Source organism: Pogona vitticeps, chromosome 13, assembly GCF_051106095.1.
Source record: "Pogona vitticeps strain Pit_001003342236 chromosome 13, PviZW2.1, whole genome shotgun sequence".
NCBI lineage: Eukaryota > Metazoa > Chordata > Lepidosauria > Squamata > Agamidae > Pogona > Pogona vitticeps.
The window spans coordinates 1,320,924-1,332,808 of NC_135795.1; the positions used below are offsets into that span (position 1 = coordinate 1,320,924).

General features: G+C 52.5%; 1 protein-coding gene across 1 annotated transcript; it reads right to left on the minus strand.

Annotated features, from left to right (window-relative positions):
• Positions 1-1,035: 1,035 nt before the first annotated feature.
• On the minus strand, positions 1,036-6,934 carry CIAO3 (cytosolic iron-sulfur assembly component 3). Its single transcript, XM_020804848.3, has 11 exons — positions 6,783-6,934; positions 6,113-6,208; positions 5,340-5,483; positions 4,788-4,920; positions 4,508-4,642; positions 4,183-4,301; positions 3,336-3,465; positions 3,129-3,201; positions 2,323-2,460; positions 1,827-1,984; positions 1,036-1,436 (listed from the first exon to the last, which is right to left on the minus strand). The coding sequence occupies exons 1-11, from the start codon at positions 6,852-6,854 to the stop codon at positions 1,198-1,200; spliced, it is 1,437 nt and encodes a 478-aa protein (XP_020660507.3). The 5' UTR covers positions 6,855-6,934; the 3' UTR covers positions 1,036-1,197.
• Positions 6,935-11,885: the final 4,951 nt, after the last annotated feature.

Here is an 11,885-nt window from a genome sequence, read left to right on the forward strand (position 1 = left end):
GCGAAGAACAGAGGCTCTGCTGGAGACCAGCCCTCCCTCCTCCGCTGCCTGGGCTGCAGGGGGGCGAGGCGCTCTGCACACGTGCCAGAACCCCCTCGGGACCAGGCAGCGAGCGGCCAGGCGCCTTTCCAGCGGTGCGCCCCTACCGGGCGCCTTGGGTATGGCGGTGGCAGCTCTCCGGCTGGCTCCCGGCCCGGGAAGGTGGGGCGCGGCAGGCCGTCCCAGTGGGTGGCTCATCCGGCGTTGGTGGGGGCGCCTGGCCAGGCAAGCCGGGCTCGGTGCGGGGGGCGCCGGAGGGAGAGGGGCACCCGGAGAGGAGGGAGAGGAGGAAGGCACCGGCAACGATCCAGCGCCTTCCCTGCCCCCTTCTCCTCTGCTGGAATGAAGGGAGGTGGGCCGGAGAGATCAACCTCGCCAGGTCTCCTTGGGAGCAAGCCCCCTGCCCCAGCTGCCTCCCTCGGAGCTGAGCGCCCTTGGAGGAGAGAAGGAAGGAAGCAAGGAAGGGGGGGGGGGAGAGGCTGGCTGCTCCAAAGCGCCGGGAGGGACTACAACTCCCATCAGGCCAAGGTCAGGGATCGGGGATGATGGGCCTTGGGGCTGGAAAGACGGAGGGCCCCCCGGGTACCTCCCTCCCTCCCTCTGTGCTCACTTCCCTTCCCCGCCAGCAAATCTAAAAATGTTTGCAAACTCTGTTAGGGGAAAAGTTTGAGCAACAGAAAGATTGTAGCCTGAAAAAGCAGACAGGGGCCGTATCCGAATATTATATAGGCGCTATGTAATAAATAGGTTTGTGTCCGAACATCCATAATATATACAATGCGCCTGTGTTATGATATCTAATAGGAATATAATGTAACTCTATCAGGATCTATGTTGCAAGGATGAAGTTACAATATTACTGTTCATTCATTCATTCATTCATTCATTCATTCATTCATTCATTTTTCTTAATACAGGTCCCATCCTGCCTCTAAGAAGGCGGAGCGCTGATGCAGAGGAAAAGGGCAGGGGAGGAAGGAAAGAGAGGCCGGCCCCTTTAAAACCCAATCTTCCAATTCTTTTTATTGGGATCTTTTGCACACAACGTACCCACCTGCTACATATTTGCCCACTTAAAAAAAAGTCTTTTCCCCCATCCGGTCCCTGCTCAAAAGGAAAGGGAACGGCATCCACACCCTTCGGAAGAAGCCACGCCGGTCACCACTTGATACTAAACCCAGTGCCGTTTTTCTCCACCGCGTGGTACTGCGTGTGCAGTGCGTCACGAGCCCGTCCTGAATCAGGGCCGCCCAGCCACTGGCGGTAGAGCTCCGCGACGGCCGGGTTCGTCTCGGGGGCTTGAGGGCGGACGGATCCGTACACGCGCTCCACGTCCTCCAGCAGCTCCTTGTGGGCACCGCCGTCCGCTCTGAGCTGGCCGCCTCCGTTTAAGCAGCCTGCGAAACGGGAGGACAGGGGCTGACCACCCGGATAGTTCCAGGCCCGAAGGGGTGCAAGAACTCAATTCATTGTGGGGCAGGGGAACATGAGATTCGGAGTGCCTCAAATGGTCCAAAGGAATTAGGTAGCACGTGGGAGGGTCCAAGCAAGAGAACCTGCAGCAGGCACGGTCCGGAGGAGACCGTGTTCTGCGCTTGCGGGCGGGATGTTAAATTCTCCGTCGGTGGGAGGAAAACTTGCGCCCCACACCCAAATTACTTTGACATTCCCCTGGGCGCCCGTGGCCGAGAACCCCTAGGTGGCAATGCTTTTAAGAAGCCACTGCCTCCTTCTCTCTCCCCCGCGCATCACAGGGGCCCGATCCAACCCCCCCCCAGGGGTCCCACCTGAAGGGCAAGCCATCACTTCCATGTAGTGGTAGGGGGACCTCCCCCGTTTGAGTTTCTGCACCAAGTTCTGGATGTTCCGGAAGCCGTAAGCCAGGGCAAAATGCAAGAGGGTCTGGCCGTCCTTCTCCAGCGTCACCTCTTGGAAATCCTTGTTCCTGGAAGGAGCAGGAAAGTAAGACCAACAGAAAGGGTGACACGTTTTCTCCCCCCCCCAAACAGGATTATGAGACATTGCCCTGCGGTGGTGACTACACAGGCTGCCCATAAACACTCCAGCTGTGTAGGGGTGGGGGATGGACTGGCCACCGAAGGTGGAAGAAACAGATGGTTCACGGAGGGAAGATGCTTCCCCCACCTTCAGGAACTGCTCAGCCTAAGCAAATAGTATCCTGCTTGCTGCAAATAGAGCAGGGGGCCCCCTTATCTGCAGGATCAGCATCCACAGATTCACTTATCCACTGTCTGCTGAGGTGCACTCATTCGGACTCCTTACTTCAGCGTCTTATATTGCAGTTCTTCCACTTGAATCCCAAACAGTTCCCTGGCGGCGTATTTGTAGACGTGCTCCAGGTAGCCGCCGGAACCACCGCCCGAGTGGCCAATGAGCTCCTCCTCCAAAAGACTATTGAACCTAAGAGGAAACAGCAGGGGAAAAGTCATGGAGGGTCAGATCCAAATGAAGTCACACAGACCCAGCAGATCTCATTCCATTAGACCTTATACAGTACGAGCCCCACATCTGCCGGGGGTCAATTCCTCCTTTGCGGATGCGGGAAAATGCGGATTATAGCAAACGCTAGTCATAACATGGTCACTGGCTCCCTCTACTGGCCAGTCCTGGTAACTTCATCGTTAGAAATATATGTTTCCAGGATTTTTCTTTTTGTGTATTTAATATTTTCAGACCACAGATACTGATCCCATGCATACAGGGATCCTACTGCATTGTGCAGTACATTTCACTTAGATTTCACTATGACCAAGCGGTATATGGATTCTGTGAATAAATACCAAGCACAAAAAGGACAGTGGCATCTTGAACCCTAACCCCGCTTATTTGGCAGAAACTTTCACGGCCTATGGACCCCCACCACCACATCAGAGGTGCCAAGGGGTTTGCAATCCAGGAAAATGGTTTGCCAAATAAAATCTGCAAGTCTTAGAGGAATTCGTGAGACTCATGCGTTGCCTTGACCCACACGGCTTCTTCTCTCCTGGAAAGAAACAGGGAAGGAAACACACAGGCCAGCCGAGGGAAGAGAGAACAGATCCAGAAAGGCGGGTATGGCAGGCTCTTACAGGCTATCTAGAGGGGCCGGATCCACTTCTGGGAGGAAAACCCCCTCTTGGTCCAGCAGCTTTAGCACCTCTCCTGAAAAGTAAAACAGACGGAAGAGTCTGAATTGAGGTAGCCCGAAAACAGACAAAACCCGAAAGGATTTGGTTTCAGAGAAAGAGGGATTGGGCCCTCTCTCCATTCAAGCCGTATCTGGATCTCTGCTTTACCTGTTGTGATCACGCAGTCTACCTCCCGGGTTTGGTGTTCCTGGATAAAGAAATCTGGCCGGGAAGCTTCCAGCTTTTTGTCGTAGCAAGGCATTACCGTCATGTGGTAGATCTGGTCAGGCGTCAGGCACTAGGAAGAAGGGAGAGAGGGGTCACAAGATCCTGACAGCTGCACAGGATCGGGAGAAAAATCCCTCTAGGGCTCGTTCCGGTTCCCACCACCAGCCCGAGGCTCAATGTCTCCTGGAAAGGCAGGGCAGGCGTCATGAAAAATATATTAACCTTTCTCACTGTTTACGTCCAGCTACCTGGACGTCTACCTGTGGTACTCCCAGGTAGATGGCCATGGAACGTGGAGCTTCCCTCTAATTCTGGGACCTTCCTCTCCAAAAATCTTTCCCAATTAGCCTCCCCCAAGCGGCTGCCCTCCAGAGGACGAGGACGACCTTAGAACTGGAGGAGACGCTACGGGTCATCAAGGCCAAACACTTGTCCAGGAGGCACTGTACGGATATTGAACGCCCCACCTCTGGCTCCACAGCCAGAGACCCAAACCCCCTAAATCCAACAGCTGGATTACAAACCCCTTCATCCCCAGCCAGCAGAGCTCAACCCCTTTCAAGAGAACCGGGTCGGGAAAAGCCGTTCTAAAGCCACGAAAGCCGACAGCTGCCCCCTTCGGGGACGGATACAGAGGGCCTCCCCACGCACGTCTGAACGCCCCTTAGCCAACTTTTGAGCCAGTCAATGGCCGGGGAGGCAGGGCGGTGTCCCTGGGGCCAGCTGTCCAAAAAAATCATCCCCTTTGGGAGAAGGAAGGGAAGGAGGGAGGGAGGGAAGGAAAGACCTGTTGTTCGGCCAAGTACCCTTTGACCAAGGAGCCCATAACCTGCTGGGGAGACCTAGTGCTGCTGATGTAGGGGATGATGAAACGGCCGTGGGTTTTTTCAGCATAACAGATCCAGCCTGAAAAAAAGCGAAAAGCCAAATAAGCAAACCCATCGTTAGTGCAGTTTATTATTGATTCGCAAAGCCTTTTTGGCTTCCAACATCAGGTGAACTCCGGACGGGACGGCGGCATCAATCCAGGCCATCCTCTGGTCCTTTGATTCTCCCACCTCCTCTCCGCTCCCTCCTCCCCACGGCGCCAAACAGGAGAAGCCCTTTCTCACCTGGGCAGGCAGAGGCTAACATAGGCAGAGCCGTCTTGTCGTCCGCCCGCCTCCGGAAGCGCTCCACGAACTCCCGCTGGCTCTCGAGCAGGCTGAAGTTTCTCGAGAAAGTTGTATCGAAGACAAAATGCACCCCTGAGGAAGGAAAGGAGGAGCGTGTTCCCAAAGAGGAACTGCAATGCTTAAAAAAAAAAACCTAGCAAGTGCCTCGGTACTGAGTAAATACCACTGATTCATATAACTCATTCTCCTTCGGAGTTTCAGATTAAGCACCACTTACCTAATATTTTAAAGAAGGCCGTCAGTTTCTTAGCTGTGTCTAGAGGTGTCAGTTTAAACCTTGCAGCGAGGGAGGCTCTGGACTGGGGAGAGACGGACACCACCACCAACTTCCTGGAAGCAGAATCCACCGTCTTAAAAAGAAAGACCGCCGATATTAAGGACTTGCTAGGCAATCGCTGGACAAAACGCAAAACCCTTCTAATATAATAGAGAGAGACTTTGGTTTCAATCGTAAGAGCACGCATTTCTTGAGAAGCCGTTTGCTTTGAGATGGTTGAATGATTTACGAAACATCTATCAGGAGTACTGTGAGCTCTGACAACATGTGTAAGATAGCTATTCTGGCCATGCCACACACAAAGGTAGCTTTGCACAAATCTTCACCAGGTACAGGAGAGGCTGCTACCTTTCTCTGAGTCAGCAGAAGAGCCAGTCTCCTAGCCAGATGGAAGATCAGAGCCAGGCGATGGTCTTCTCCTGCAGAAGGAGGACATGCTCGCTCTCCGATGACCTGGGCCACCATTACAGCTTGTCATCAACCACCACCTACCTTATTGACATTTAGCACTTTGGAAAGTTCTTCATGGCTCTGCTGGGTGATCAAGACACTTTCGGCTGACGTGATGCAGCCGCTGCAGGCCAGACAGTCGTTGAGAGTAATCTTGGCCTTTTCAAGCTTTTGCGAGGCACCATCCTACAACAGAGACCAAAAAATGACCGAGGGCTCAGCGACACACAGAAATTCCTCCCGGTATTTGAACTGGATTCAGCAGGGTTTGAAATCGATCTTTTAAAAAGCGACTACATGGTGCACACGGATTTTTGCCTGGGAAGCGTGTTTTTTTTGGTTGGAAAGCAAGGTATTGTATTGGGCTGTGAGAGAATCATTTATTTTAAATCACCCGTGACATCCATTTATTTTCAATCCTATTGGCCTACGGGAGCTCCTCTGTGTGTGTAAATTGTGTCTTTGGGGTTTGACATTCCCTTCCGTGCTCTCTCTCCTTTTCCACTGCCCTCTTCTTGGTCTCAGTCTCTATCTCTGTGTGTGTGGAGGGAGTCAAAAGGTATCTGGTCAATTTCAGCCCTGACTCCATGGCTCCCTCCTTCCTAAGCCTAGTCAATATCTTTACTCTGTTTCAACGGGGGACCTCCATGACTGTTTCTCTTCCTCTGCCCCTCTGTCTGTCTGTCTGTCTGTCTGCCTGCCTGCCTGTCTGCCTCTCTGCCTGCATGCAGGTGCGTCAGGCCTCAGGGCTTCCCTCAGGAAAACCCTCCACGACAATGAGACCAAAAAAAAAGGAGGGAACAGAGAAGCATTACCTCGTCCACTTGAAAATAAGAGCCGTCGTCTTCGATGCGGATCTTGGCTGCTGCTTTCCCGGGCTTCTTATCCACTTTGATGGGCTTTATACACTCCTGGGGAAGAAATTAGATCAGCAAATGGGTGAGATACGAAATCGAAGGGACGCCCGAAGGCAAACGAGACACAGTGTGACGTACGCAGACACAGGGAAGACAAACTGCCCTGCTAGGAGACCGAATTTTGCCTGGACTGTGTCGCACAGCGACATACTGTACGTCGTCCGGAAACTGTGGTTCTGCTTATTCACGCGGAAGGACGAGCCGTCTCATCATGAGCAGCCCCCTGCCCATGTGGGGGCGATCAACTTTACAAAAGACCTGCTCCCCCAATGGGTTCTTGTTTTTTGGGGGGGGGTGCCTTAGAAACAGCTTGCCTGCGGAATCTGGGCCGGGCTCCCTGCTCTCCAGGTGACCTTAGGCAAGCTGCTCCTTCTGAGCCTCACCCAGCCACCTGGACCCTCTTCAGTCTCCCCAGCCTACCTTGCAGGGCTGTTGGGAAGCCCCCCAGTCCCACTCCCAAAGAGGATGATGATGATGATGATGATGACGCAAGCCCTCGAACCAGCCTCTCTCGTGCTTTCTCCCCCCCTCCAAAAAAAGTCCCCCCCCCAGGCCTCCCTTTCCCCACCTGCGAGGGTCCGATATAATCGTCCAGGTCGGTCAGCTGGAGGACCCCGCTGAAAGGCGAAGGCGCCGCCATCTTGGGTGCCCCCCGCGGCCGTAAAGCGCCCCCGGGCAGGAGGGGCGCCCTTCCTGACACACTGCCGCAAAAGGAGGGAGTGACGTCAACGGGGAGGGAGCGCTTTGCGTCCCGAACGCGGCGGGGATGGGTGGGAGCATAGAAGTACGAAAAATGAAGAAACGTGCTCCTACTCTCTCGGGTGATGACTTCCGGGTCCATTTCGTGACAAATGCGGTTTTTTTTGCACGACACGTGTCCCAGATCGTCCAGGAGGAAATATTTGCTCTTCGGAAAAGGAGGGAAAAGAGTGTGGCTTTACCGCCTCTTTCATTCCCTCGCAAGGGAGGAAATAAAGTATTGGACTTTAAGTTGAACGCCATATATCACTCTATAATATAATAGGTCTACATGTCACCCGAACGCTGGAACAGGCGGTTCCCCAAGAGAGAGAGAGAGAGAGAGTTAGAGATGTGCAGGTTTCATCGTCACCTCCGGCTCCCGATGGGCTGCCCTGGGAATCTTTCCCGGGTGCGGGGTGAAAGAGCCATAGAAACCCCGCCGTTCATCCATTTGAAGTTTCACACTTTGGAAAACACTCCTCTTCCCCAAGAAATCTGCATCTGTATAGATTTTTTATTTATATTTTTTAAAAAGATTTATTTTTTGCACGCACAGAATAGATTTGCACATTTCCCCAGCGGGTGGTTTTTGCACAGCAAAAAAGACAAGGTCGAGAAAATGCAAAAATGGATTTATTTAAAATATTCTTAACCCCGCCTTGCTCCTAAAAAGGACTGGAGGCGGCGGCTTACAGCAATGCAGAGACCCCATTTAAAAGCTAAGAGCAGCGTGTCTGCAAATCTTTCAAAAAAAAAAAAAAAGAATTAAACAAGTATTTTATATATGATGTTGCGTGACTCCTTCGTCTTCTATTCTGCTTTATCACATGAAGCATCTGGGGAGCGTTTCAGGGCTCGCGATGGGCTTGTCCAGATCAGGGGGAATGAAGGCGGAATGCTTCGTATTCCCGGGTTTCAGGATTCCAAACTAGGAGAACGCTAGAAAAGGACGGCCAGGACTCCAGGAGGACTCAGATGCACGGGCACGATTGTTTAACGTCAGAGTGCATCGGACACGTGTCTGCCTTCATCGCCCGGAGGAGGCAGAGGACCGGGGGAAAGCGTTACAAGAACCGAGCCAAGAGCAGGCAGCCGGCCAACAGGGAGAGCTGGTCGGTGGCGGACGTTGCGGCACCTCTAGAGTAGGACGCGGTGGCCGCCGCGGGACCGGCGGAGGCTCCGTGGGAGAGATGATGGGGAGCGCTTGTAGGGATGCGCGCAGAGGCAGGAGCATCATCTTCTCCAGGCGGGGGGTCCCTGCCGGTTTCAGGGACGTGCCCGTCCGCCTTTCCAGAGGGGTCTCCCCGAGAGTTGCGGGTCGGGTGGCGGCTGGGGAGGTGGCCCGGGGTGGTCCCGGAGACCTTGCCAGCTCTGCTTCCCGAGGGGCTGGAGGAGGTGGGGGTGCCTTCAAGGAGGGGGCCAGGGGCACCCCTGGAGAGGCGACCTTCATCATCTGCCTGGGTGGCCCTGGCATCACCAAGGACCCGAGTCCCATTTTGGGGGGTGGGAGGGGTGGCCCTTCCGTGGGTGCCACCCGTGGAGATGGTGACAGAGGTGGGGGTCGCTGGGCGTCCCGCAAGGGGAGATGATGCCCCTCTCCCAGTGTCTCTGGGACTGTGGGCTGGGGTGTCCCCCAGGGTGGGTCCCGGAAGGATCTCGCCTGGAGGACCCCCAAGCGTGGGATGAGCAGCCCCACCAGCTGTGCCCCTGGTGGTGGTGCCACCTCTGGGCGAGGGATCCGTGGGACTTCCACGGAGGCCTCCGGAGCTGCTGCGATGAGATGTTCTTCCAGAGAGCCACAGGACTGCTGAGAATCAGAAGGGAGACAGTCAGCTGGGGAACCATCATCATGACACATGCAATAACGCCTGTTCCCTTAAGAAATGATAAACCACCGCTCAGACCCCAAAACCCAGATCCGCGACCCGAGGAACAGGCGTCGAAGAATATTTTCCATCCATCAGCCGTTCTGAAGACCTGTCTCCCACGCACAATATACACCGGAGTGGAAATGAACAGTTAAATCTGCTCCCGCTCTGGATTGCTCCGCTGTGGCCTCGGAGTGGTCTTCCCTGGTCACATGCTTCGGACTACAACTTACATCATCCCCTGGGATGAGGAGGGGCTTCTTTCAAAAGCAAGGCCTCTTATGTTGCCTGCTACAGTTGACCTCCAAAGGTCCTCTCCCGAGCAGTCCCTATAACTCGCCCTGCCGTCTTTCCCTCACTTCGTATCCCAGTTCACTGCTTTGCCCCCCCAACCTGTGTGTTGTGTGTGTGTGTGTGTCATTGTAGATGGATAGCCATGAGAATTACCTGTAGGGTTGGGTTGACGACCCCCCTGATGGCAGAGGGCTTCGGCGGCTCCCAGTTCTTCCTGGCGTAGAGCGAGGCTAGGGTGGAGAGCTGCGATTTCTTTCATTCTGTGGTGAGAAATGAGGACTTTTTAGGACACCCTTTTGGAGTGGGAGCTTTCGAATGATTTCCGAGGCCCTGGGCTTCCACCTGTCCTTGGCTCTCCTCCCTCTGTCTGCAGAGGGAGTCTTAAAACACAACAGACTACTGTTGTGAAATAGAACAGTTCAGGCCAAAGAGCTGGGATCCTCTCTGGTTCGGGGGCAACCTATGGAGAGGGATGTTTGATGGAGAAAGTAACCCATTCTAAGTACCGTCCCGGAGATGGCCTTCCCTTGTGCCCACTTTCCTTCCAGAACGATCGACTTACGTGGCATAGAAGGTCTTGCACATCCCCCTGGAATTATTTCGGGAGAGAGGAGATGTACCGAGAAGAGGGAGGAAAGTGGAGAGCAAAAGGTGGTAAATCTCAGCCCACTGGGAGGCCTTCATGGAGCGCCTTTCTCTCTTAAGGAAGAGCAGCACGTGGTCTAAGAGTTCTTGCTGTGTTTCAGGGTCAAGAACCCCCAGGGCAGAAGGTCCACCGCACAGAGGAAGGACTGGAGGAGGCTTGGTGCTCTGTGTTGAAAAGACAGCATGCCATTAGCCCAGGATTAAAGAAGCAGATCCCCTTTAAGCGGTCAACATTGGTTATCCCAATCCTAACTTTCCTTTCTTCTGTATGTTGCAAGTTAGCTTTTTTCCTCTGTGTTGTGACTGGTCATTGGGAGACCAACACAGGCCTTGTTTGCAAGCCTTGCTGCTCAAGCATGGAGCTTTGAAGGAACTACGTCTCTGAAGGGAAAATGTATATTTTTATCATGACCCTTCTTGGACCGTGAGGCACACTGCCCGAGTTTCTCCCCCATCGCCTCCCTTCACACAGGAACACGTAGTGTGTTGCTAAGGGGGTTGTTTTGTCTATTTGCTTACTCTGGACCTGTGTGTTGTGTCCTGCCATCCAAAATGAGGGAATCTACCAGGATGCATGATTATGGGATTATGAACAGGAAGCCGTTTGCTGGAATTCCATATCCACAGCCATGCCTCCATGCCCATGCGCAGCAGAGAAATGGTGCAAAGGTTTGGGAGGATAACAGAAGCACAAAATGCTTTTTCAAAAGTTATCCATGAAAAAGGGGGCACTTCACAGACCCTTACCTGGCACGGGGTCTTTGTCAGCCTGGACAAGCTGTCACGGAGGGAATCATAGTCTCCCAAGCTCTTGATCTGCCCAACAGCAGTTGAATCATCCACCTGTGCTGGGTGGAGAGCAAGCAGGTTCTCCGTCTGGTGGAACAACATTCACCTCTCAGTAAAAATGGGGATTATTTCCTATTGGGGTCCAGATATTCAGATGCAGCCCGATATAATGGGAGCACAGCCCTTGTTTGGGAAAAGCCAGGGAGAACGCCTAAGTGACTCAGACAAAAGCCTTTTTAGCTAAGCAGTCTTTCCTGGGGAGCATGCTTGGTGTTTACAGACACCTTGTCTGCTTATGCTATAAAAGATGGTGGCCCAGGTAGCCATTTCAGGCAGCTGTGGATTCAACAGCTGTATCAGTGAGGTTTTATTTCCCTTTGCTAGATTTAATTAAAGACAGCGCGCTGGTCCCTTCATGTGCTCCATAGGCCATTCCAAGGCTTCAAAAGGGGTCTTGACTCAGCCCATAGTGACTTGCACCTACCTCTGAGCTGATCTGTGCATTCAAACCATCCACCTCCCATGGATTTGCCCCGGAAAGCCTTCTTTGTTCGCAGACAAATGTGTACGAAATTTGAAAGGATAAAAACAAAAGAGGGGTATAAAGTAGCCATAGTTTAGACACTAACTTGTGGCTTTCCACCTTTAATATTTGATATATTTTTTAAAAGGTTGAAGTGATTTGAAACCTATCCAATTTCATATGTACAGTACTTGTGTTCCAAAAGGGTTCAAAAATGTTCATTCAGAAGTGAATCTGCTTCAATCCAGACCTCATACAAATCAGTCCAAACGTGCTCAGCTTGGATATGGTGATTCAGAGTTCGGCCAAATCCAGGGCACACCCCCGGTTTAACTTTGTCTATATTCCAACTTTACATCGCATCTTTGAGACAAACCTTAGCCTAGTGGGGAAAAAGGTAGTCCGAAGGAACTGTTACATGGATAGCGTTCCTGATAAGGAATCGTAAACACACATCAGGGTTTGGAAAAAGTTAGTTTTTTGAACTACAGTTCCCAGCAGCCACATGGTTGGGAGACTCTGGCAGTTGTAATCTGAAGAAAGAACTCCCACCCCACAGATTTTAGGGCTCAGAAATCCATCTTTAATCTCAAGTAGTCCCCAATTGCATTGTTGTTGAGAAATTGGTAAGTATTATTACAGTAGGACTCCTGAATCCATGCGGGATTAGTTCCAAGCCCCTTGTGGATGCTGAATAATGTGGATTATAGTAAATTTTATTTCAATAATGAATGCTATAAATAGCATGGTCTATGGCTCCCTTTAGTGGCGAGTGCTGGTAACTTCAACTTTAGAAATATATGTTTCTAGG

What these genes read in the sequence shown, in the direction of transcription:
- CIAO3 (XM_020804848.3), bottom strand. Translation starts at nt 6,854, where the DNA reads ATGGCGGCGCCTTCGCCTTTCAGCGGGGTCCTCCAGCTGACCGACCTG. An exon ending in GGCCTTCTTTAAAATATTAG is followed by an intron (nt 4,643 to 4,787) that starts GTAAGTGGTGCT and finishes TTCCTTCCTCAG; the next exon opens with GGGTGCATTTTGTCTTCGAT. An exon ending in CCGGCCCCTCTAGATAGCCT is followed by an intron (nt 2,461 to 3,128) that starts GTAAGAGCCTGC and finishes GTTTCCTCTTAG; the next exon opens with GTTCAATAGTCTTTTGGAGG.